General features: G+C 54.7%; 10 protein-coding genes across 10 annotated transcripts; 4 read left to right on the top strand and 6 right to left on the bottom strand.

Moving 5' to 3' along the window:
• Window positions 1–144: 144 nt before the first annotated feature.
• M409DRAFT_18150 (uncharacterized protein) lies at window positions 145–428 on the top strand (the record flags this gene model as incomplete). Its single annotated transcript, XM_033804373.1, has 2 exons — window positions 145–221; window positions 281–428. The coding sequence occupies 2 exons, from the start codon at window positions 145–147 to the stop codon at window positions 426–428; spliced, it is 225 nt and encodes a 74-aa protein (XP_033672809.1).
• Window positions 429–825: 397 nt separating this feature from the next.
• On the bottom strand, window positions 826–2,166 carry M409DRAFT_50531 (uncharacterized protein; the record flags this gene model as incomplete). Its single annotated transcript, XM_033811562.1, has 2 exons — window positions 826–1,944; window positions 1,999–2,166. 2 exons carry the CDS (start codon window positions 2,164–2,166, stop codon window positions 826–828), a joined length of 1,287 nt encoding a protein of 428 aa, XP_033672808.1.
• A 1,622-nt stretch (window positions 2,167–3,788) lies between these two features.
• Window positions 3,789–5,327, bottom strand: M409DRAFT_50530 (glycosyltransferase family 71 protein; the record flags this gene model as incomplete). Its single annotated transcript, XM_033811561.1, has 1 exon — window positions 3,789–5,327. The coding sequence occupies one exon, from the start codon at window positions 5,325–5,327 to the stop codon at window positions 3,789–3,791; it is 1,539 nt and encodes a 512-aa protein (XP_033672807.1).
• Window positions 5,328–7,076: 1,749 nt separating this feature from the next.
• M409DRAFT_63457 (uncharacterized protein) lies at window positions 7,077–8,751 on the top strand (the record flags this gene model as incomplete). Its single annotated transcript, XM_033815610.1, has 3 exons — window positions 7,077–7,123; window positions 7,399–8,152; window positions 8,212–8,751. The coding sequence occupies 3 exons, from the start codon at window positions 7,077–7,079 to the stop codon at window positions 8,749–8,751; spliced, it is 1,341 nt and encodes a 446-aa protein (XP_033672806.1).
• An 879-nt stretch (window positions 8,752–9,630) lies between these two features.
• Window positions 9,631–11,510, bottom strand: M409DRAFT_63456 (uncharacterized protein; the record flags this gene model as incomplete). Its single annotated transcript, XM_033815609.1, has 2 exons — window positions 9,631–10,496; window positions 10,550–11,510. The coding sequence occupies 2 exons, from the start codon at window positions 11,508–11,510 to the stop codon at window positions 9,631–9,633; spliced, it is 1,827 nt and encodes a 608-aa protein (XP_033672805.1).
• Window positions 11,511–12,522: 1,012 nt separating this feature from the next.
• Window positions 12,523–14,670, bottom strand: M409DRAFT_35693 (uncharacterized protein; the record flags this gene model as incomplete). Its single annotated transcript, XM_033810430.1, has 2 exons — window positions 12,523–13,921; window positions 14,003–14,670. 2 exons carry the CDS (start codon window positions 14,668–14,670, stop codon window positions 12,523–12,525), a joined length of 2,067 nt encoding a protein of 688 aa, XP_033672804.1.
• A 416-nt stretch (window positions 14,671–15,086) lies between these two features.
• M409DRAFT_18144 (uncharacterized protein) lies at window positions 15,087–16,195 on the top strand (the record flags this gene model as incomplete). The annotated part of the gene is made up of 2 exons (XM_033804372.1): window positions 15,087–15,350; window positions 15,419–16,195. The coding sequence occupies 2 exons, from the start codon at window positions 15,087–15,089 to the stop codon at window positions 16,193–16,195; spliced, it is 1,041 nt and encodes a 346-aa protein (XP_033672803.1).
• A 74-nt stretch (window positions 16,196–16,269) lies between these two features.
• M409DRAFT_63453 (uncharacterized protein) lies at window positions 16,270–17,611 on the bottom strand (the record flags this gene model as incomplete). The annotated part of the gene is made up of 5 exons (XM_033815608.1): window positions 16,270–16,634; window positions 16,688–16,832; window positions 16,886–16,954; window positions 17,012–17,452; window positions 17,525–17,611. 5 exons carry the CDS (start codon window positions 17,609–17,611, stop codon window positions 16,270–16,272), a joined length of 1,107 nt encoding a protein of 368 aa, XP_033672802.1.
• A 635-nt stretch (window positions 17,612–18,246) lies between these two features.
• M409DRAFT_63452 (uncharacterized protein) lies at window positions 18,247–19,553 on the top strand (the record flags this gene model as incomplete). Its single annotated transcript, XM_033815607.1, has 5 exons — window positions 18,247–18,328; window positions 18,394–18,460; window positions 18,514–18,871; window positions 18,957–19,160; window positions 19,221–19,553. 5 exons carry the CDS (start codon window positions 18,247–18,249, stop codon window positions 19,551–19,553), a joined length of 1,044 nt encoding a protein of 347 aa, XP_033672801.1.
• A 5-nt stretch (window positions 19,554–19,558) lies between these two features.
• Window positions 19,559–21,236, bottom strand: M409DRAFT_50525 (uncharacterized protein; the record flags this gene model as incomplete). Its single annotated transcript, XM_033811560.1, has 3 exons — window positions 19,559–20,334; window positions 20,407–21,078; window positions 21,131–21,236. 3 exons carry the CDS (start codon window positions 21,234–21,236, stop codon window positions 19,559–19,561), a joined length of 1,554 nt encoding a protein of 517 aa, XP_033672800.1.
• Window positions 21,237–22,235: the final 999 nt, after the last annotated feature.

The following is a 22,235-nucleotide window of genomic DNA, read 5'->3' as shown; positions in this document are numbered from 1 at the left end:
CGTTCCACATGCAACAGATGTCCAGGGGTCATCATCCTACAAGAGGACATCCTCAACACCCCCCTCATGGATCAAACCACCATCAGCACGCTTCCCACCAGCACGCTTCGCACCCCCACCATCAATCTGCTCCGCAGAGCCACCATGGTTCCACAACTCATCAGCAGCATCACACTGGAGGCTCTCACACCGACCACGTTGCAGGCGCCGCAGCTTTGGGAGTAGGAGCTGCTGCGGCGGGCATGTGGGCGGGATATCAGTACTCTGAGAATAACAACAGTATCACAAACGTGACGTATGAGGAACAGAATAACGAGTATGAGCCGGGGTGGACGGGCGAGAATTGGTATGGCGACGATCAGAACCAGGGGCAGGAGGATCGATGGTCTGAGGGAAGGGTCGAGGAGGGTCAGGGGTCGAATGAATAGAGACCTCATAAGACTTGGGAGGATCAGAGTGTTGAACAGGATGATGATGGATGTTGCTGCTGTGGAGATGGGGATTGTTGCGGTGACTGCTGCGACTGCGGTTACTCTGGAGTGTGTTCTGGGGCAAAGGGGGATAATGACGATGGCTGTTGCTGTTGTTAGTCTTTGCTCTCTTACCCAGATGATGATACAAAGTGGAACGCCAAGTGGCGTAGACAAGAGTGCATCGAGTTGTCATTCCATCTGAATCAACTGCTCCTGATGTAAGTCCATCTCCTTGATGCTTCCTTGCCTTTGTGACCCCTAGCCCAAGTCGGGTCTTACAAGAGTCTTTCTTTGTAGAGTCTTTCTTTGTGTGCCACAAGAATTAAGCTTCTTGCTACTCGAGATCTTAGCCTTAATCCATGCTCTTCACCATCGACTCCGTCGCCACCTCGAACCAGTCCTCGTTAGCCTCCTCCTTGCAGACCAACACATAGTCCTCGTCATCACCCTCATCCGAATTCTCGTGTCCATTCTCCTCTGGAAGGTCCTCGTCTTCCTTGTTGATGAACTCAAGATCGAGCACACGCGACTCGATCTGCATGAGCTCTTTCTGAAATTGGCTCCATTTGTCCCCCACCGAATCCATCAACTCTTCGATCTTGCGAGAGCCGGAATCTCGAAGCAACATCTCGTTCGCCATCGCCTCGTCGGTCTTGCGAGAGCCGTCATCTCGGACCAAGATATCGTTCCCCATCGCCTCAGCGATCTGCTCCTCCAGCCAAGACTGGGTGACAGCATCCTTTGAATCCTGGTCCTCGAGGTTCTGCAGGCGAGAATGGAGCGAATCTTGCTGCAAGTTCTCGTCGTTGGTGGGACTGAACTTAATAGACATCTCTGGTGGCTGACTCGGATCGGAGAATGAGCCCGTGGACTCCTCCTCGATGCGCGCCAGGGGATGTCCACTGGACGCGATGGGGCTCGAGTTGCCGTCGTTGCCGTACGAGAGAGTGGGCATGACGAACGACATCTGAGCCGCAGGTGCGTAGCGTGGAACAGAGCCCAAGATGCCATCGCTGCTGAGGGTCGGCTGGCTATCGACCAGGACGTATGATCCAGTGGCGCCGTCAGAGTGTGCTGCTTGCGACGAGGTGATGCGGTGACTCGAAGTCGGATTGAGGGCATCAAACGCCTCGAGCTCGCTCGTGGTCATGGTCTGCGGCGTGTAGTGCTCATCGTCGTCGATGTCGCTCAGAATGTCGTCGAAGTTGAGCTTAGGCTTCGGTGCCGTTGCATACTCAAGCACAGCTAGAGAGAGACGATCCAAGCGAACAGCGTACTCGTGCTCGGCTCTGGTGACTGCAGCAAGATGGCGGAGGCTCTCGTGGTCGGACTTCTGGCGATACTGGTCGTAGGCGGCGATGCGTGCATGATCTTGCATCTCCTTGATCTCCTCGGACAAGCTGTTCGAGCTCGAGTCGGTCGATGCGGCGGTTTCGAAGTCGTCGTCGCGAGATGGTGGTGGTTGGATGACCTTGTGTTGGTTAGTTTGTGGGTGGTAGCCGCGACTCAGTCGATCGTTACTTACGAGCTGGTGATTTGGCAGCAGGACTCGGGGCCGTGGGCGAGCCTTGACGTTGCGAGTTGGACGATGTTGGCGCTTTGCTGCTTGCGGTGGCATACGCGCGGCGAGGTTGGACGTCAGGAGGAGGTCGAGGCGGAAGTGTATGCCGTCCGAAGGGGAAGGAGCGGCCATGTTGGGAGGGCGGCTCCTCGGAGTGTTGGCGACTGGCATAGAAGCCTTCGACGAGGTTGTGCGACAACGAGAGGAGGTGTGTAGCAAAGCGCGACGAGGTGACAAGTTGGTGTAGGTCGATGTTGGCAGACGTCGAAGGCGTCAAAGTAAATTAAGGCGCACGGCTTCTCCCGCTTCCACCCTTCACATGCATCGCGCGAGTCATTCTCGGCAGGTGAATCTTGCGCTTCTTCCCCTTTTACAAGTCTTTGATCCTCGCCTACTAGCAAACACCACCCGCCTAAGACTTAACAATGACCTTGTTCATCTGCCTCCTCTCAAACCCCCTGTACGATCCCCCTCTGCCTCCTCTCAAACCTCCTTAACGACTCCTCCGCCTTCTCAACCGCAACGTCCTCCTCCACGAAATCTCCCGGCCTCGCCCTCTAGGGGACTCTACGACCTCGCCCTCCCCTCGACCATCAAGCTCACAAGCGACAGAGCCAGCTTAATACCACGTCAACGCAGAACCGAAGAAACTCGACAAGTCGAAGGCTGCCTGGTCCGTGAAGCGTGTCCGCACGAGGGACAAAGGGAGTTGAGTTCATGAGGGATGGTTGACGCCTAGGACCCCAGCTGCACCCTCCGAGCGAGTTGATGCGGAGAATTTTGTGAACGAGTAGATTGCCAGCCTGCGGTTCGTACCCTACGGCGTCGTCACTTCATCTTACACCGTTGACTTCTTTGGGGAAGATTCGGGTCGACGAGGTCGTGGTGGAGAAGCTGATGGGGGCGGCGCTCATCGACTTCGTCAGGTGGGGACAATGGGCGACATGATCGACCGAGTGTACCTTGACAGCCTCACGGAGGATGGTGAAGCAGGCTGCCATAAGATCTATTGAACCTGCGCAACAGTGGCTCCAGCGTGGAAACCGTCCAGAGCTACCCAGCCTGCAGCGAAGCAGTCCGAGACCATAACACATTTTTACTCGAGGGAAGGGGTTTCATCGGTCTCGGGGTCGTTGAGGGTTGGACGAGGCGGCACTTGAATCAAGGCTTCATCGATGAGAAAGAGGCGGACATACTGTATCGAAAGGGACAACATCAACATCAACATCAAAAGCAAAGGCACAGCAGTGTTTCACTCACCCTGCGACCCATCCACCTCCCACACCCTGCTCGAAACTTGTATCCAACGACCGCAAATGCCCCCAGGCTTCTTTCGTTTGGTGGCGGTTCGATGGCATTCCTACATCTGTTCTGTGATCAATTCGCCCTTTTCTCGCAATCGTCGTATACTGAGCCTGATTGAGCACAACGGCGCCAGTGGAGACTGTGTAGTATCCCAAAGGGCAATACGATTAGCAGCATACATCTTTACTATGTCCAGTATGTCCGTCAAAGCTTTCCTGTCGTCTATACATCGCCCTCTCATCTGTACAATCGCCTCGTGACTCGTGCGTGTTCTTCGTCCTGTATGACCGACGCCGTGGATCTCGCGCTCGCTGCAAAGGTCATCATTCCCTCCTTCTGGGCTCCTCAGACCATATGTATCACAAACCCCAAGCCAGCTCTTTTTCAAAACCACCCAATATCCAACGCCTCGCCATAAATCACAACAATAAATCCTTCTCCCGAATCTCTTAACCCCCAGTATCCACGCAAAGCCCGCCCAGGAACTCGCATACACTGTCGTCGTCCAACATCCAATATCCTCCGATTTCTCTGAAGGTGTCTTGGAAACCTGGAGCGATCTCCTCCAGCGGTCGTGGCTCGACGTCCCTGAAATGCACACATGATGCGGGAACAAGGTTCTCGGGCTTGTTCGGCATGTAGTCAAAGTTATCCCATCCAATTTCCACGTGCGTGCTCTTGGTGTGATCTTCTTCATAAGGACTTCGTTTGTATGCCTGGTAGATGCCTCCACTTTGCTCGAGATGCCATCTGACAACAGGTTTGCGCAGGGTTTTGAGGAGGCCGCCGTGCATGAAGGCTACGTAGCCATCGGGGTGGTATTGGGCAAAGGTGTGGCCGCAGTACGTATCGCCAACAAGTGTGCCTACGCTGGAGAGCCATTTCGAGGGGAAACCGTACTTCGTCTTGAGCGCGTGCCACGCGAAGCGGAAGCAGTCTTTGTCGCCCAGCATGTAGTTCTTGAACTGGCCGGTGTTGTCGGGAGCATCGATGAACCAGGCGGCCAGCTGAAGGTGGTAGAAGAACTTCCTCTTGTTGACTAGAACTTGTCCACTTTCTTGCTCATACTCATTCATGCGACATTGGGTGTTGGTGATGGGCCAGATAGGGTTGTTAGGGCGGGTTCGAGCAATATCGGGCCAGAAGATGGAGCCGTACTCTTTATATACGTCGCTCTCGTACAGGGTCTCGGGATTCACCAGGGGGACGTTGTCGGAGTCGAGCAGAAGGGGCTCTTCGAATCGAGAGTTGACCATAGCTGCAGTCTTGAGCTGGTAGTGGATACCGACGTTTGTGTTATATGCGGACTCTTTGATGTTGTGGGTCGAGGCCAGATCGTTAAAGAAGATGACGGGCCATAGAGCTGCAACTTCGTCCTGCACGCTGTTGGACATCTCGTGGCCAAAGTAGTGCATCTCGACGGGCAGTGTGCAACCGAGCTTGGCAAGCTGCTTGAAGATGACCTTCAGTCGTTTTAAACTTCTCCCATCGCCACTGACTACCACGATACCGCGTCCATGAAATCTGTCCGCCACCTTCTCGTAAGGCACCAAGCCGTTCATGACCTTCTTTTGCCACTTGGCTCTAATAGGATCAATCTCTCGATCCTTTTTGGTCTTGGTGACCCAGCTCAGATCAAGAAACCAGCCCGACTTTTCGCCGAAAGTGAAGTTGACATCGTCGTCGTCCTTGGCCCAGTTGCACGTCGATTTGGCCTGCTCTATGCTCATGGGTGGGAGTCGCGTGACGTTGGTGAAATGAGGCCAAAACTCATCAGCGTCATGTAATTTGTGTGCGTTGTCGTAAACTACGACTGGAGGACCGCGATATCTGGTCACGCGAATGGTTTGTTGCTCTATCCATCCCGTATGCCAGCTAAATATGGTGATTGTGGCAAGTAGGAGGACCGCGAAAGCTCCAACTCGGTAGGTTCGTTTGGGTAGAGAAGGCAGCGCTGGGAGCTGCATCTTCTCCATCACCTGATCCATGATGGCCGTTACGGACGCGCTGGCCCTAGTATTCGGAATATCTGGTATATCAGCAAGGCATCGATTAAGGATGAAGAGACAAAGATTGGGGAACGTGGAGAGGCACAGAGGGAGGTGGAGTGTGGCAGGGGAGTCGAATCTCCGCCGATCTATTCCACATTTCGGCTGTCTGCAATGAACTCTATTGCGGAGAGGTAAGTAAAGTCAATCTTCCTCCACCGTTGCCGAGAACGAGCGATTAACCAACTCCATATCAATCATGCTCTCTTTCTTCTGGCGAGATCTGGGACAATGTGCGTCTTTGGGCTGGTGTTGCTTTGTTCGCTCCCAAAATGTGTTCATTGTCGGCTTGTTATTATCGATGAAAGGCAGAAGAAGAGGACTTCAAGATTAATCGTTCATGCAGGGTGCCAGCGGCATCCTCCGCGGCACTAACGCCGGTAGACCTTGGCCTCGAAATGCCCCATCCTCCTTCAATACCACCGAGGACAACTTCTTGCATCTTGTCCGTCATCGTTGACATGCATCAGCGGAAGATCTGTCTCTTTGCGAGTACCGGGGACCACCGGCTACTACGCTCGTTAACGTGCTGTGAACAGTCCATTTGAAAAGAAGGGGTTAGACGCGTCGCGAGACATGGAATACTTACGAGAGGCATGCCCTCGTTTCTCAAGCCTCACAGTTCATGCATATCGAACGAGTGAACTGGAGTGGCTTTCGACAGCTTTCGTAGACTCTGACGAGAGGGAGAGCGAGAGAATTTACCGCGACTCGATAGTGAGCCCCTGCTTCAATTCGCAACTCGAGACTCGCGACGCGGTCTCGGTCCCACAAGTCAACATCTAGCGCCACGAGCCTCACGACGAACATGCTCTTCGGATCAGAGTACCTACGCATCTTCCGGGCTCACCGTCAAAACGACGACAGCGGACGGCTTATCCTCGAGAGCCCGAATTCTGCCACGGATTCCGAGGACTGCGATATCGTTGAACTCGAATCACGATATGTGCCAGGTTCAGGCCAGCAAGAGATGATCAATAGAGATTCGTTCGCGCGTATGGGCATAGTGCTGGTGACTGCGGTGCGTGAACAGTTTGTGCAAAGAGCAAGACAAGGGGGTATCAATGTACGGACGAATGCTGGACAACAGCCGCTTTCATCCGTTACTACACGAACGAGACGGTCGGTATCCCTAGGTTGAGTGGCTAATGCGGATACGAATGGACTCATGACACCAGATCCAGAGTCGACTAATCATCCCAGACTCACTCGATGCCTTGGCTTTGGCATATTCCTGGACAGTGTCCTTTCATGCGGACAAACAGGTGGACGAACCAGAGAGTAGCAGCCAGTCGCGGGTAATGCCCTCTCGCTGACCACATCATCGTCGCGTTCGCGATTCCATGGCCGATCTATTCTCAAGGCGAGCCCAACATCTCATGGTCGAGCACAACGTCTGCTAGGCCTCTTATACCTCGACGGATATCGAGTTGTCGAAATCCAGTACAATGTACATCTGAGCAGATTCAAAACGGATCATGGAACAATCGGGTTTCCGAGGATCCCAAGGCAAAAGTGAACGACCACACCTGCACGGCAAAGTCGATCCCCCGGAGCGGGCCGTCCGACTTTCCACGTCCTCTTTGCAGGGCACGCCCTCTACCGTAAGAATCCGGTTCGCTGTTGGTCTTGACCGTTCTTATGTCACTTTGGGATCACACGCCTTCTTCGCAGTCGACAGCCTTCGCCATGACCGAAACCTGGTTTGGGGTCGCGTCAGCTGCTCCTGCTCGTGAGTCTTCGCAATGATGAAGTGTTGGTCTTGTAATGTCCGGCGAAGGCGATGGACGTAATGTAGGTGTACGTGGTGAGTATTACTACCTACCGTTCTTACCCTGCTCTCGTCTTTTTCACCTATCATGCTTCATTTAATACTGTCTGCCTAATCTCACGGTCTCGTTCTTTCGTACCTCAGCCTCTCTCAGCCGGACCTGGTCGTGGAGATGGCCTGCGGCCTGCCAGGAACCAAACGACGCCGAAATGGCAACAAACACACGCACGAGAGACCGAGTCTTCGTATCTTGATCACGAATGGACGATTTCCCGTCTCCCTGGACCTAGCTCGCCAACTCTACACTGCCGGCCATGTCGTCTTCTGCGTCGACCCGATGGAGTACCACGTGTGCAAGTTCTCCATATCCGTCTCACAATCGCAACAAGTCCCAGCACCGCACGATGACCCCGCGGGATACATCGAAGCCGTGAAAGATGCGATTTCAAGATGGGACATCGACATGGTGATACCCATCCACGAGGAGATCTTCCACTTAGCCGGCAGCAAAGAACCACAAATCCTCTCCCGACTCTTCGCGCCGCCCTTCGACCTCCTCGTGCGTCTGCATCACAAATTCGAGTTCTCGAGGTTGATGAGAGAGGTCGGCCTCGATGTCCCCGAGTCGTATTTGTGTAAGGATATGCACGACGTAATGAACCTCCCCGTCGACAAATATCCCCACGGCATGGCTTTGAAGCCCTGCTTCGGTCGCGCTTCGTCCGGCGTGTACCATCTTCGACCTGGCGAGCCGATTCCGGATGATATCGATATTAGCGAGGACCGCCAGCACGTTGCGCAGGAGTGGTTGATTGGGAACCGGTATTGCAGCTATAGCGTTGTGCAGCAGGGGAGGGTGGAAGCTACGGGGCTGTATCCTGTGCTGGACACGATCGATGGGAGTAGCAGTGTGTTTTTCGTGCAGCGGTATCATGAGGGGGTGTATAGGTACATCGAGGATTTCGTGAAGAGGGTGCCGAGTTTTAGTGGACAGGTATGCGTCCTCCCTCCCTTGTGCCTATACATTGGCGATGACTGACGATGATGCTTTAGATCGCCTTCGACTTCATCGAAACCTCCACCCGCCTCGTCGCCATCGAATGCAACCCCCGCTCCACCTCCGGCCTGCATCTCTGGTCCAACACGCCGCACCTCGCCCACGCCATAACCCACCACCTCCCCAAAGAAGAACTCATCCGCCCCATCCTGCCACCCAAAACCCGGGCCCTAGGCCGCGAATCCCACTTCCAAGTCGCCGCCGGCATGCTCATGTGGGAACACAAAAACGCCACCCTGTCCGTCTGGGCATCGCACATGCGGAGGTTAGTACTCGCACGGGATGTAGTCTGGCGATGGCTGGATCCCATGCCGACGGTTGCGCAGCCGTTTTTGTTGACGGAGTATTATCGGATTTGTCGACGGGAGGGGTTGCAGTTGCCGGAGATGTTTCAGAGGGAGTTGGTTTGGGAGCCGAGGGGGGCGGAGTGGGCGGGTGTGAGGAGTATGTTGGAGGGGAAAATGGAAGATACCAGGCCTAGGGATAGTCATCAGGAGGATGAGAAGGTCGAGGTGTGGCAGGTGGGATTTGTTTGATACCCTTGCTGTTTTTTCCGGCGGATGGGATTCGAGCACGATTCGTGGCGTCGGTGGCGATTCTTTGGATTTCTTTCAACACTTCAGGGTTTCGTTGACGATTCTGATTTCCCGGCTGCGATAGCAGCCATGGCGGCCGCGAGAGTCGTTCCCTTGAAGACGGTTTCGTATTGCTCGGCTTTCATCGCTGTGTTGAACGGTTGGCGGCGGATTCGCCAGAAAGCGAGACTTGTCGCGGTGGCGTAGATTGTGAAGATGATGTGGTACTTGTATGCTCGGAATAGTGATGACTGATTGATTTCGTCCATTTCGGGCCCCTCTTGAGAATATTGTCCACTGGGAGGAGTTCTGGCTGTTGGACCATGAGATGTTGTTAGTGACGTTGAAGACATATCGTCACGCCAAGCGCAAACCTGAGCATGTGCTGCTTCTATTTTTGGTCCTCCTGCCTCTTTGGACCTCCTCACCCTTTCGCGGACGGCCAGCAGCCTTTCTCATTGGGATCGCAAGGTGTTTAACGAAGACATCGTTGCGAAGTGGCGAAAGGAGGCGTTTAGCTCCAAGCCTGACCTGGATTATGTCAGGAACAGCTGAGGGCGAGATTCCATAGGGACCTTTCAAACCTCAAAGGAGAGAAAATTTGAACGTGGATGGATCATGCTGGTAAATGCTAAACCAACCAAGCACGCACAAATAAATCAGTGTCCAAATCTCTCAGGTATCCATCAATCCCAGGCGCCGTGCCCGCTTCGCGCGTGAACGCTTCCAAAATCCCAAAATTCCTCATGCAATGCCCCGAACCCCCAATGATGGTAATCATGCAAGTGTCCTCTATTCATGTCCCTCGTCGCTCATGCCCAAAATTTATCAAAATGCAAATCATGACGCTTTCCTGCTGCCGAGTAATCGCGTTCTCGACGAGTTCTGTCGGTCCTCACCATGCTCCTCGTCATCGTCTTCGTCTTCTCCTTGTGTGCTCATCAATCTCGTAGACGACGGGCCTGCGAACGGCTCCGTTTCCCCATGGTCGACCCTTTCTTGTGTACCACCAATCACGACTCCCTTCACGCCCTGGTCTATCTCATCAAGCTTGTAGTCTGTCATCAACAAGCTCAGTACTATACATGGGAGCGCCACGCAGACAGCCACCGTCAGGATCATGGTCATCGTCTCCTGATATGCTTGGTTGATTGCCATGCGAGTTGGGCTTCCCATGGGCCATCCTGTCGACGCAAGTGTGATGTTGCCGAATATTTCACTCGCTTGGTCTTTCGTCTCTTCTGGCAGATACATGGCCAGCTTTTTGGGCACGTTCGATGTCCAGATCGCGCCCGAGATCCCTGAACCGACCGCGCCACCGATCTCTAGGAATGTAAGGAACAGTGCAGTAGCTGCTGCAACCTCTGAATGGCTCGCAGATGCCTGCACGCCAAGCTGCGCAGGAACGTGGGTCAAGCTGCCGCCGACGCCGAGGAAGATCTGTGTCCCAACGATAACGGTTGGCGACGAGTCTTCGGTTCGATAACGTATCATGAGTCCCAAGCCAATGACATAGAGGATAGTCCCTGCCACCATGTACTTCTTGTAGTGCTTCGTGTACTTGATCGCAAAGGAGATGACGATCGAGGTGATGGTTGAGGTGAAGGTGAACGTCTGTACGATACGACCAGCTTTCGTGAGGGGGAGATTTTGCACAACCAGTAGATATGACTGGAAGTACGGATAGACCGAAAGGTAGAAAGCCACTGCGACGAGTCAGCATACGATCCATGAACAGACGTGTGCAGCTATGGCATACTAAAGTAGAAGAACGAAAGTGCAAGCCCAGCCATGATCGTCTTGTTCTTCCAGAATGCGCGAGGAAAGAAGGCATGGGGTGCCAGCGTTTTGCTTCTCTCCCAGAAAGGTATGGCGACTAGGCAGGCAGCACCAACGACCAGCATCGTGACCAGGTTCGGGTTGTTCCAGCCAGCTTTCGATCCTAGCGTGAGAGGTATCAAAATCAATGTAAAGGCCACGCAGATAAGAAGCAGGCCGAAGAAGTCGAGCTCAAACCACAGGGTCTTCACCATCTCCCACCAGGACTCGCCATCAAAAGGCGAAGACGGTAAGATACCGCGCATGGCGGCCTTGCGTTGGTTGATGACGAGCGCCAGTGCGAGTGGCAAGAACGCAATTGGCAGTATGATCGACCAGATACCATATCCCCATCTCCAGTTGAGTTTGGTAAGGATAGTCTCTGCCAAAGCGGGCCCAAGCCATACGTTGGCCAGGAAAGGGATGTCAGGAATGGTCGAGCAGAGCGCTCGATTGACCAGATCGCTGGTGTCGGCAATGAAGATCTGAATAAGAATTTGCAGACCCGTCTGACCTGCAGAATAGAAGATTTGAGCCGCCGCATAGGTGTTGACACTGTTGGAGGCCGCTTGTTGAATGAATCCAATGACGTAAAAGAGGACTGAGAGACCGAATGCTTCGAACCGCCCGAAGACATCCGCAATCTTGGACATTGGCGGTTTAACGACCGAGAGCACGACTCCTTGGACGACGAGGACGGTCGATACTAGGGAGTGTGCTTTGAAAGCACTCGTGGCGAAGATGGTGAGGTTGGTCGTCGTTTGACCCTCCAGCGACGTGGCGTAGGCCAGCAATCCGATGCCGATGTACGCGACGTAGAGGCCAGTCTTTGACCATGTCGACGAGATGGCCTCGAGGCGCTTGACACCAGCCTGGGCGGACTCGTGGCTGCGCTCCGACATGACGGATCTCCGGTCGTCGTCCAGCAGCGGACGCAGGTCGTTGTTGTGCTCGCGTTTGTCGCAGCTCGCGGGGGTGCCTATGCCGGAGTCGGCGGCCCTCTCGACGTCTGGGCCAGCATCAGTGTCGGCGACAGAAGGCAGAGTGCCGTACGATGGCATGGTCGATTCAGAATCATAGGGTGAGGTGGGAAAAAGAAGCCAAAGAAGGTTTGGGAGTTATCTGATCCGCGCGCAGAGATCTTATCAATAGAGAGAGAAGAGGGGCATCGGTCATAGTGCCTTGGAAGGGCGCTGCTGCTGCGAGCCGGCGGGTTTTGAAGCTCGCGAGAATGGAATGGCCCCTTGCACGGTGGATCGAGGGACGCTGGTGACTCTTAAAGAGGAAGGCTGCAGCGCTCGGCGCACAGCCCGCGTGGGAAGTAGGCCGCAGCCACGGGGGGTTGTGTCAGTCAGTCGTTGTGCGAGAGGATGGGACGATCGCGGTGGGCGCTGTCCTAGTTTCCTGCGACACAGAGGGCAGCGTGGGCAGGTCACGTTCCATTCGACGGGCGACGGGCGCTGGCGGGCGTGCAGGCGGCGAGGAAGACGAATCGCTGATGGCAGAGGGATGCGATGCGGCAGCCCGACACCGGATGCCTGCAGCGTCCACCCAAAAATGTCCTCCTGTCGCGTTACCTAATCGTGGATGGGGGTCCGTCCGTGATAAGCGCGAGAGCCGTGCCACCGTGGCTTTCCGATGCCTCGCTTCCCTGCAAGATGATCAGATGGTCGCGTGCAAGGGAAAATTGCTGGAAAACGAGATCAGATAACGGTCACCACAAGCAGTCGCGTCCGTTTTTCAAGGAATAGTGGGAAGCACACTCAGACTTTTGGCTAGGTCTCTGACCATCTGTTCCCAAAATTAAACTCCATTAGCAGCGCGGGATCACGGGATCCGGCACATGCCTGGATAGATCCGCGCGGAACACCCTGATTTAACACAGCGAAAAGATCTCGTCCTGTTCAATGCTCCCTAGCCCGTGCAACGCAACGTGGGCGATCTATAAACCAAGCCGAACCCTTCAAACACCCTCTTCTCCGCCTCCTCCATCGACTTTGCGCGATTTTCCACCCCCTCCCACCCCTTCCAACTGTAGTAGCCTTCAATATCGACCACCTCGCCATTCCGACGATCCCTGACTCCGGATGAATCGAACTTCCAGCCCTTCACGTTCTTAGCGTAACGGCGCAAGTCCCTCTCAAACGTGGTCCCTCCAGACCAGCCCACGACAGCGCATCCAACAGTCCGCCACGGACTCACGATGATGTCGACCCGCCTGTGGACGTTGGGATTCTTCGCCTTGGGATTCTCGGCTCGGTCGCGGGTCTTTGTCGGCCAAGATGGGTCCTGCCAGACAACAAGAGCCTTGTCCAAGGTGTCGAATCCGTGACCTCCACCTCCTGCGCGGAAGGGCAGTGTCTGCTGGTCACGCTCTGAGTTGTTCAGTGACAACACCAACGTGTGCGTTATCCAATCGTCCGCCTCGAGGCTGCTGACCACGTCTTCGACGAGATTCTTCGTGGCACGCTCGTCTGGATGCGACAGGATAACATCCACATCTCCACTTGCCTCTTTGCCGCGCCGATACCCACCGACGATCATTAGCTGGATTCCTTCATCACGCACTTTGACTGCGTGCTGTCGTACGACTTCACCTATCTTCTCCACTTCTGTGCGCGGTATGAGCTCCTTGAACTCGTCATAGTACTTCACACCAATCTGCTGTACGCGGGTAATCTCCTTCCAACCAAACTCAACAACGTCGTCAAGCTCTCGCCAACCTTTATCGTAATAGAACTCTCTGGCAGTTGTAGCTCCAACACCCCAAATGTCGTAGAAGAGTCGAAGGACCTTCATATCTTCATCGGCTTCCAAGTCTTCAACCGCCTTGATCTTGCCAGTGTTCTTGTACTCAATCCATAGGTTGGCAATCTTGAAGTCGCACCCAGGCAAGGCCAGTATTTCCTTTGGATTGCCGATCTTGTACGTGTACGCAGCGATGGCGGCAATGGATGTACTGTAAGCCCTCACTCCAATTTCATCGTTGGTCAACAGCCGGGCGAGCTTGATTCGTTTCAATAGTTCCAGAAAGGGGTCATTGGGATTGTCTTTTGGCGTCGCCCGTTGACAAGCATACTTGACGCTCTTCTTCACCCATTCTGGCATCTCCGGCAGATCGCTTGATGAGCCGCCATCGTGCTCCGTCGTCGTCTCCTGGAGTAGATGTGCATACTGCGCATTGGCACCATGTCCAGCCTCCCAACTGGAGGGATTGACCGAAGGAGTGTTTAGACCGAACTTGCGTCTTCCGAATCGATCGTGCTTCGAACCCGACTTCGGAGAATCTTCTTCGGCGCGCTGTAGTATGTCGCTACTGGTGGTGGGTTTTGAAGGAATGGGCGTGGTGGTGCTGCGGAGAGTAGCGGTGTGGTTGTTTGAACCATGGATTGACTGCGTTTTCTGTGGCGCCTCTGCAGAAGGCTGTCTCTCCACACATCTGCCTTGATACGAGATGTAGTCATCCAACGGCCGCACGCGACCAGCCGTCCTCGAGTCGGTGAACCACTCAATCTTCACCACCTTGACAATTCTTTCAGAGACTTGCTCTGGAGACGCTGAATCTGTCGGGCGATGAGCCTCTCTGCTTTGAGCGGCCATTCGTGAGTTGTTCCGTGAGGACTTCTTAGACTTGTTGCGAGAGACGGCCTCACTCTCAGATTCAGTACTCGAATCCACCAGGTTGATCACCGCATTCTCATCGATTGGCGCTTGTTGGGCATTCTCAAGCCGTCGTTTCTTCGCCGGACGCTCAGGCAACTCATATGAAGTATCGCGATCGTTGCGAATCTCATCTGGCTTCAGTTCCCTCGTCCAAAGCCCTTTGCTTCGAAGATCGAACTGGATCCTGGGCTTCTTGACCGACTTGCTGAGGACGATCTCCGCTTCCTGAATATCATATGTCAGACTCGCGCCGGCGTTGGCCAGGTCTTCTTCCAGTTCGTGAAGATCGTCCGTGTCGAAATGGGTGCTGAAGACATATATAGGAGGCAAAGTCGACAGATCCAATGAAGCCGGAGAACCATGTTGAATCTGTGATGTTCCATTCTGATCTTCAGCCATGGCTATGTCCAAGATGTTTTTGTTCCAAGTGGTTATGTGATCGGTCGACTCTCAAGTCATCTCCAAGGTGATTAATGGAAGGTGCCAGCCAGAACTTCGGCGTTGATGCTCCCTTCGCGGCTGCGCGACACCACGGATAGACATGATCATGTCGCTACAATCACAAGCAGAGACGGTGCGAACCTCGTGAAGCCAAGCGAGTCTTTGTATTATGACAGAAGCATCTCGCCCTCGTGACGCAAAGAAGACGCCCTCGGACTCGCAAGAAAGCTCAGACCATCGTCCAAGCTTGAGCCCCAGATCTCCAAAAACATTCACCTCACTTCTCTCTCCCACCGTAATCCCTCTACGTGCCAGGGGAGAACAATGTCTCCCTCCCGAGGCCACCCTCACCACCAACGCAACCCAACAACAAAATGAAACTCCCAACCTTCCTCCCCCGCACCATCTTCCCAACCCTCGAATCCCTTCCCCGCTCCTACTACCTAGGCCACCATGCCGCAGGCCTCTCCAAAATGCGCACCATGCTCTCGCAGATTGACTTGATCATCGAATGCCGCGACTACAGAATCCCGCTGACGTCGCGGAATCCGTTGTTCGAGGAGAGTCTAGCGGGGAGGGAGAGGGTGGTGGTGTACACGAAGAGGGATTTGGGTGGGGGTGGGGAGGATGTTTCGAAGGTATGGACACTACACAACTAAGAACATTTGAAAACAGGGCAAGCTAAGAATGGTATCTGTCTATACAGCGCCACGCCACAATCCGCGCCTGGCACCACCCCACCCCCACAATCTTCTCCTCGCACCGCTCCCAAAAAGACATCCGCCAGATCCTCTCCCACATCAAAGACGCTAGCACCGCCCGCAACGCCCTAACAGGCTCGCACCTCATGGTCGTCGGCATGCCCAACGTCGGCAAATCCTCCTTGCTCAACGCCCTCCGCCGCGAAGGCGTCAACAAAGGCAAGGTCGCCCACACCGGCGCCCAACCTGGCATCACGCGCAAGATCGGGACGGGCGTCAAGATCGTCGAGGCGGACGAGACGGGTTCGGGAGGTGTGTATTTGCTGGATACGCCGGGGGTGTTCATGCCGTATGTGCCGGACGCGGAGGCCATGTTGAAGTTGGCGCTGTGTGGGAGTGTGAAGGACACGGTTGTGCCGCCGTTCAATCTGGCGGATTACTTACTGTTTCATGTCAATTTGCATGATCCGTCGTTGTATGGAGAATATTGTCCTCCGACCAATGATGCGATGGAGTTGTTGGAGGCGATGGCGAGGAAGACGGGGCGGTTGCAGAGAGGGGGGACACCTGTTTTGGAGGCTACGGCGTTGTGGATGATACAAAGATGGCGGAACGGTCATCTGGGGACATTTCTTCTGGATGATGTCTCCGAAGAGGCGATCGAGAGGTACACATCTGGGAAGAACTCGCAAAACAGCAGTCTCAGCCAAGCGCGTAAAGCGGGAAAGGAGGCTGCTCGCATTCGTCAAAGAGCAAGGAGATCGGGAACAACGGCGGAGTGATGTTGCAGGATTTGGTATGTGTTGCATGATACCCCTTGGCTTTTAGTGTACAGACATGCACGAAGCATGTGCAGTTAGTAGATTACGTCGTCCTCGTCTCCCTCGACCACGTGGTCGCCATCGTCTTCGTTGTCCTCCTTCTTTTCTTCCTCGATAGGCTCACCTGGAGTGGGGTCTTCTGATTTTGCTCCTTCTGGCTTGGGCTCCTCTGCTCCCGTTGAAGCTGGCTTAGGCTCATCGCCATTAGTGTGCTCACCTGGGTCAGATTCCGGTACCTCTGAGCGCCTCTCTGTGGGGTTATTAGTTGGCGCATCTTGAACATGCTTGTCGGCGCTGTCACCAGAAGCATCTTGTTCAGGTGCAGCCGTGTCCTTGGAACCCTCATCAGGGGCCGTCTCTGCCTCGGGCTTCGAGTCTGGGGCCTTGTTCGCGGGGTCTCCTATTCTTCATTAGTGTCTGGACGAATATAGGTCTTCTTGTGTTTGCTCTTACCTTCGGGACCGTTGAGCGACTCTAACCGCTTCTTCTTCTCATCCTCCCAGTCGGCTAGCTCCTTGTCGATCTGATCTTCGGTGTCTTTGATCTGGTCGTCGATACGATCTTCTTCGTCGGTCAAGAGCTCCCATGGCTTGTAGTACTGTCACAAGTCAGCAAGTGGTACAACTTTGTCTCGAACACTTTCTGACCTACCAATCTGGGCTCTGCTTTGGTCTGCAGGAAGTTGGCGTTCTTCAGCATATTCTTGTGCCGTATGTGCATCTGCCCTCAGTGTCAGTACAGCGCTCTCCCACTTCCTCTCTGCCACTTATCTCTTACATTCTGCTCATCGACATTGATCTGCTCCTTCTTCCGCTGCACAGCAAGCTTCTCCAGTCGTTTCTGGCGATCCTCGAGGCGTTCGTCATCCTGCTTCTGGAGCTCAGCCTTTCTTCGTTGCTCAATTTCCGACCGCCGCCTCGAAACTCTGTCGCCTGGTTGGTTCAAGTTGCCCAGTAATGCGCCGAACAGTCTCTTGCTGCGCTGCTTCTCGTCGGTGACGCCGCTCTTTCGTCGTGCTTCCCGGGCGTCTTGGGGCTTTTGCGCGGGCTTGACGGCCAGGTCGTCTTCCGGTTGCGGTCGCGCCTTCTCTTGCTCTTGCTCATGCTCATGCTCATGCTCTTGCTCTTGTTCTCGTTCATCCTTGGGAGCTGTGGTTGTTGGTGAATTCTTACCCGGACTTGTGCGCTGCCTCTTGCTATCTTGCTCCTGCTCCGATGCCTCTGAATGCCGCCGCTTCAAGCCATTATTCGTGGTTGGCGACTGCTCGCCCGAGTCCTCGGGCAATTCCACCGCGGATGCCACCCTATTCAGCGGCGTCAGCTCGTTGTTCGGTGAGTTGGTGATATTCGAGGTAACCGACGATTTCGTTTCCGCCATCGTAGCTGCACGGCGGTGGTGCAGTGGCCCCACGTGGAAGTTGTTGTTGTAAAGTAGAGGTTGAAGCTCGCGTGCTGAGGTCCAATGTCTTTGGCTTCGGTAGCGGCAGTGCCAAGCACTGAGTTGCTTTAAGGACTCAATTGGTCTCCCTTCTTCCTATTCACCCAAAAAATGATGAACTTAACAGACATATGCAAGACACTAAAACTGCAAAAAGAAAACGGCGTTTTTATGCCCTGCGATTCTGTCCCGACAAGCATTCCATGATGTCCCATCACGACGGTTTTCCAAGACTCTCCTCCCGCTCCAAGGCTCGAGTCCCGATTGTACGACCATCCCAACGACCATTCTGGCCTTGATGAGCCTTGCATGGAGGATACCGACTTAGGGCAGCTCGCACACTTGGCTTGCCTCGTACCATCCATGTCATGTCAGCGACGAACCCATAGCAGCTTCAAAGCGAAGCCGAGGTTTGAGCTTTTGATCCCTCGCAAGCTCTTACAACTACGCTCTGTCTATCACTCATCTTGATATCTCTCTCCTCCCGGGAGTAATCTAAAATACCACTATTCTTACCAGACATCTCCTATAAATTTGACCTGCATCTCTCATTTTCCCGCGTACATCCTTCAAAGATGGTGGCCAACGTGCCGAAGCTGTCCGTCAAGGACGTCCAATCCCAGAAACGATACACCGAAGTAAACGGACGGAAATGGTGTAAGTAGAGCCAACAAGACGAGCCAAAAGCCTCGCAATGGGTCTACTCTAATCTCTCGCCCTAGACTACATCGACTCCCCACCCAGCACCACCTCCCAAAAAGGCACCATCGTCCTCGTCCACGGCTTCCCGTACGCAGAAGACGTGTCCAATGCAAGACGTAAATGCTGACCCTCACCTCAAGAGACATCTCCTTCGGCTGGCGGTACCAAATCCCCCTCCTGAACCGCCTCGGGTTCCGCACCATAGCCCTCGACAGCATGGGCTACAGCGACACAGGCTACAGCGACACAGGCACCTCCCCCAACCTCTCCCTCTTCGGCTTCAAATCCCACGCCGATGCCATCGCCGGAATCGCCAAAGCCATCGGCGCGCATAAAATCATCATCGGCGGCCACGACTGGGGCGGTGCGGTGGTGTACCGCGTCGCGCAGTGGTATCCCGACCTTGTGACGCATGTGTTTACGGTTTGCACGCCTTATACGCCGCCGGTGGACAGGTATATCTCCACCGAGCAGTTGTCGAAGACGACGTTGCCGCAGGTGAGTAAATGCTGGGATGGGGATGTATCTGCATTGTCCGAGTTGTCAGTTGTTAGAGGGACATGTGCTAATGCGGTGGTTTTAGTTTGGCTACCAGCTGCAGTTTGGGAGTGAGGACGGGAAGATCGAGAGGGTGGTGAAGGATGAGAAGACGATGCGGAAGTTTTTGTTGGGAATGTATGGCGGGAGGCCGAGTAGTGGGAAGAAGTTCATGTCACCAATCACGGGAATCGATCTCAAGCAGGTGGAGGAGGGCGAGTTCAAGATGACGCCGTTGTTTGATCAAGAAGTGAGTCTGAACGCATCTAGTACAATGGCTTGTGAGGGGCTGCTGACAATGGACTCGCAGGAGTTCGATTTTTACGTCCAGGAATTCCTCAAAAACGGCATCAGCGGACCGTGCAATTGGTACCGCACCAGGAAAGTCAACTGGGAGGAAGAACTGTCTCTCCCGGCAGCCAGCAAAACAATCGTCAAGCAGCCGACTCTGTACGTCCTCGCGACGAAAGATGAAGTCCTCACTCGGAAGATGAGCAAGCACATGGAGAAGGCGGTGCCGAACTTGACCAGAGGTGAAGTTCCCGCGGGCCACTGGGCTCTATGGCAGACGCCTGAGCAGGTGAATGGGATCTTGAAAGACTGGATCCAAGGGGTGGTGTTGGGTGGGAAGAGTAAGCTGTAGTCTACCTACACAACCTCGATCTTCGCTGCCTGAGCCCACAAGCCTGGGCCATTTGTGCTCTGCTGTCTCACGCCGTACAGCTCGTCGATGAAAGCAGGTACGAATGTGCCCGGCCCCTTGACGTCTGCTCGCTCGGCGGCCCGCTCGGCCGCGATCTCGTACATGAGGATGCCGGCGACGGCGGCTAGTAATTTGTCTTCCCGCTCCACGGCCATGACGCTCGCGATAGTAGTTCCTAGCGTGCACCCACTGCCCGTGATTTCACCCAGATACTCGTGACCGTTGCTAATGGTCACAGTCCGCTCCCCGTCGGAGATGATATCTGTGCCGCCGGTCATGAGGATGATGTTGTGTTCTCGCGAGGCTATGCTCTTGACGAGAGCGGTTCGTTGGTCTAACGAAAGCTGGGAAACACCCGAATCAACGCCATGCTGCTTGACCCCTGATGCGCCCGAGACTTGTCGGATCTCGCCTTCGTTGCCCTTGATCACGTCGAAGTAGCCGCCTGCCATGAGTGCCTTGACGCCTGCTCGTCTTTGCTCCGTTGCGCCGGCGCCGACTGGGTCCAGCAAAGTTGGGCCACCGACGGCGTTGTATGCTGCGAGGGCTTTGAGATGGTTGTCTCTGATCTCCGGGGTCGTCGTGCCCATGTTGATAACTAGACTTCCACCTAGAGACGCGAGGTCTGCGGCTTCGAGTCCGTTGTTGGACATGATGGGCGACGAGCCTATGGCTAAGGCTACGTTGGCAGCGAAGTTCTGTACGACGAGGTTGGTCATGTCTGCCCACGCAGAGGGGTATCAGCCATCTGGTCCTGCATGTCTCACATATGCACTCTACCCTTCAGACTTACTGTGGCAGAGAGGCTTCTTGCTTGCCATTCGTTTGATGATGCCTGGGACTTTGCTGACGATGTCCTGCCGTGAAAGTGGATTTTTGGAAGATGATGTCGCGAACGGCGGAGGCTGCTTGACGAGTGATTGTAACTTGGAAGCCGCTTCTTTGGGCCGTTCAGATGCCATGATCGCGCTCACAACGGCGACTCCATCCAGCTTCTTCTGTGGCGAGGCTGTTTGGAAGAGGACGCGTTGGGTGTTTCCAGCATTGATGCCACCGATGCAGACAGTCTTCACATCATGGCCTTGGCTTGCAAGTGACGATAGAATGTGTTGGACTCCCACAGTGCCGATGATGGATTTGGTGTTCTCCTTCGTTGGTGTGGCGAAGACAGTTCCAAGACCCAGATAATCTGCCCCATCTCTCGCAGCCACGAGAGCTTCTTCCTCGCTATTAGCCGTGACTCCAATGATGGCATTTGGTCCAAGAATCTGCCGCGCAGACTTCAAATCGAGATCGTCTTGGCCGACATGAACGCCTTCCACGCCAGCAGCCAAAGCAACATCTACGCGGTCGTTGATGAGCAGCGGCACATTCGCAGGCTTGGTGACACTGTGCAGTTCCTTTGCGATTCGTACGAGGTCGGCTGTGTCAGATGTCTTGTCACGGTACTGCACAATGGTCGCTCCTGTCACCGGATGAGTGCTGCGTCAAAATTGGTACTAGTTGCGTGGCCTCACCTCCTTCGACGGCGGCCTTGACCACAGCCACAAGGTCTTTGTCTCCCAGAATAGCCGGAGTGGAGTCTGTGACGAGGTACAGCGAGTAGTCGACTGACTTTGCCATGGTGTTTGTCGAGGCTAGGAGAGTGAAGTTGCTTTCGACCTACAGCTAGGCTTGATCTGGATCGGAGTTGGAGTCATTAGTGACTGGACTTGGTGACGCCAACGCTTGGAGCTACGGTGATGAACCGACTTCGATGCATCTGAGAGAGGTAGACGTCTCATACAAGCAATCTGGCAGTGCTCATCACTGTTTCGGCAGTCTGCAGTGGTTGATACAGAGCTACAAGGAGCGGACTCGGGATATTCTGAGACCGTGTCACCTTCTAGAAGGGCGGGAGAAGCGTGTTTGCGTCCGGCGTAAAACCCGGCGTCATCATATTGGCGTGCTCGAGCGGGCCACGGCATTCATGGGCGCCTCGTACGAACGGTGTTTGTCTGCCATCAGGTGACGAACACGGGGGAAGACGGTGCATCTGACGGGCGGCGCATGTGTTATGTAGTAAACAGATCGTGGCATGGCTCGAGTCGGCTGATTCAAGGAAGGGTCTCCGGCACAGCGGTTGCGCTAGCTGCAGCCCGTGCACGTTGAAAAGGCAGTCTCTCTCGCGCCTCGCACTCTTTCTCCTGCCAACAGCCACCACGCACGCTCAGCACCACGCCTCAGCGCCATCACCACCAAGCATCTCGCTACCTGCGGCAGCAGCCCCCGTCAAACAGCATCCCACCAGCCTCACAGTCAACATACTACCTACCGCCGGCGACCCTCCCTCGCCCGCCGCCACCGCACCCATCCCCGAGGCCCCTCACCCGACCCAGCACCTCTCCGTCGACCAGAGCGCAGGGTTTATGTATTCGCATTCGAACGCCATCCCAGATCCGCCGCCTGTGCAGCAACCATTCCGCATATCTCGGAAACCCCGTAGTAGCGGCCACGAACGCAACAACGGCTGACTCTCTGCCTAAGACCATCCACCCCGGTCAAAGAGAATATCCACCCAAAACGCCTTCCACAAAGCCAACATTGCTAGATACGCAGCATCAGCAAACGCTGGCTCGTGTC

Source organism: Zasmidium cellare (genome assembly GCF_010093935.1).
Source record: "Zasmidium cellare ATCC 36951 unplaced genomic scaffold M409scaffold_4, whole genome shotgun sequence".
In the NCBI taxonomy this organism is placed as follows: Eukaryota; Fungi; Ascomycota; class Dothideomycetes; order Mycosphaerellales; family Mycosphaerellaceae; genus Zasmidium; species Zasmidium cellare.
This window is presented reverse-complemented; position numbering and strand designations above follow the sequence as displayed.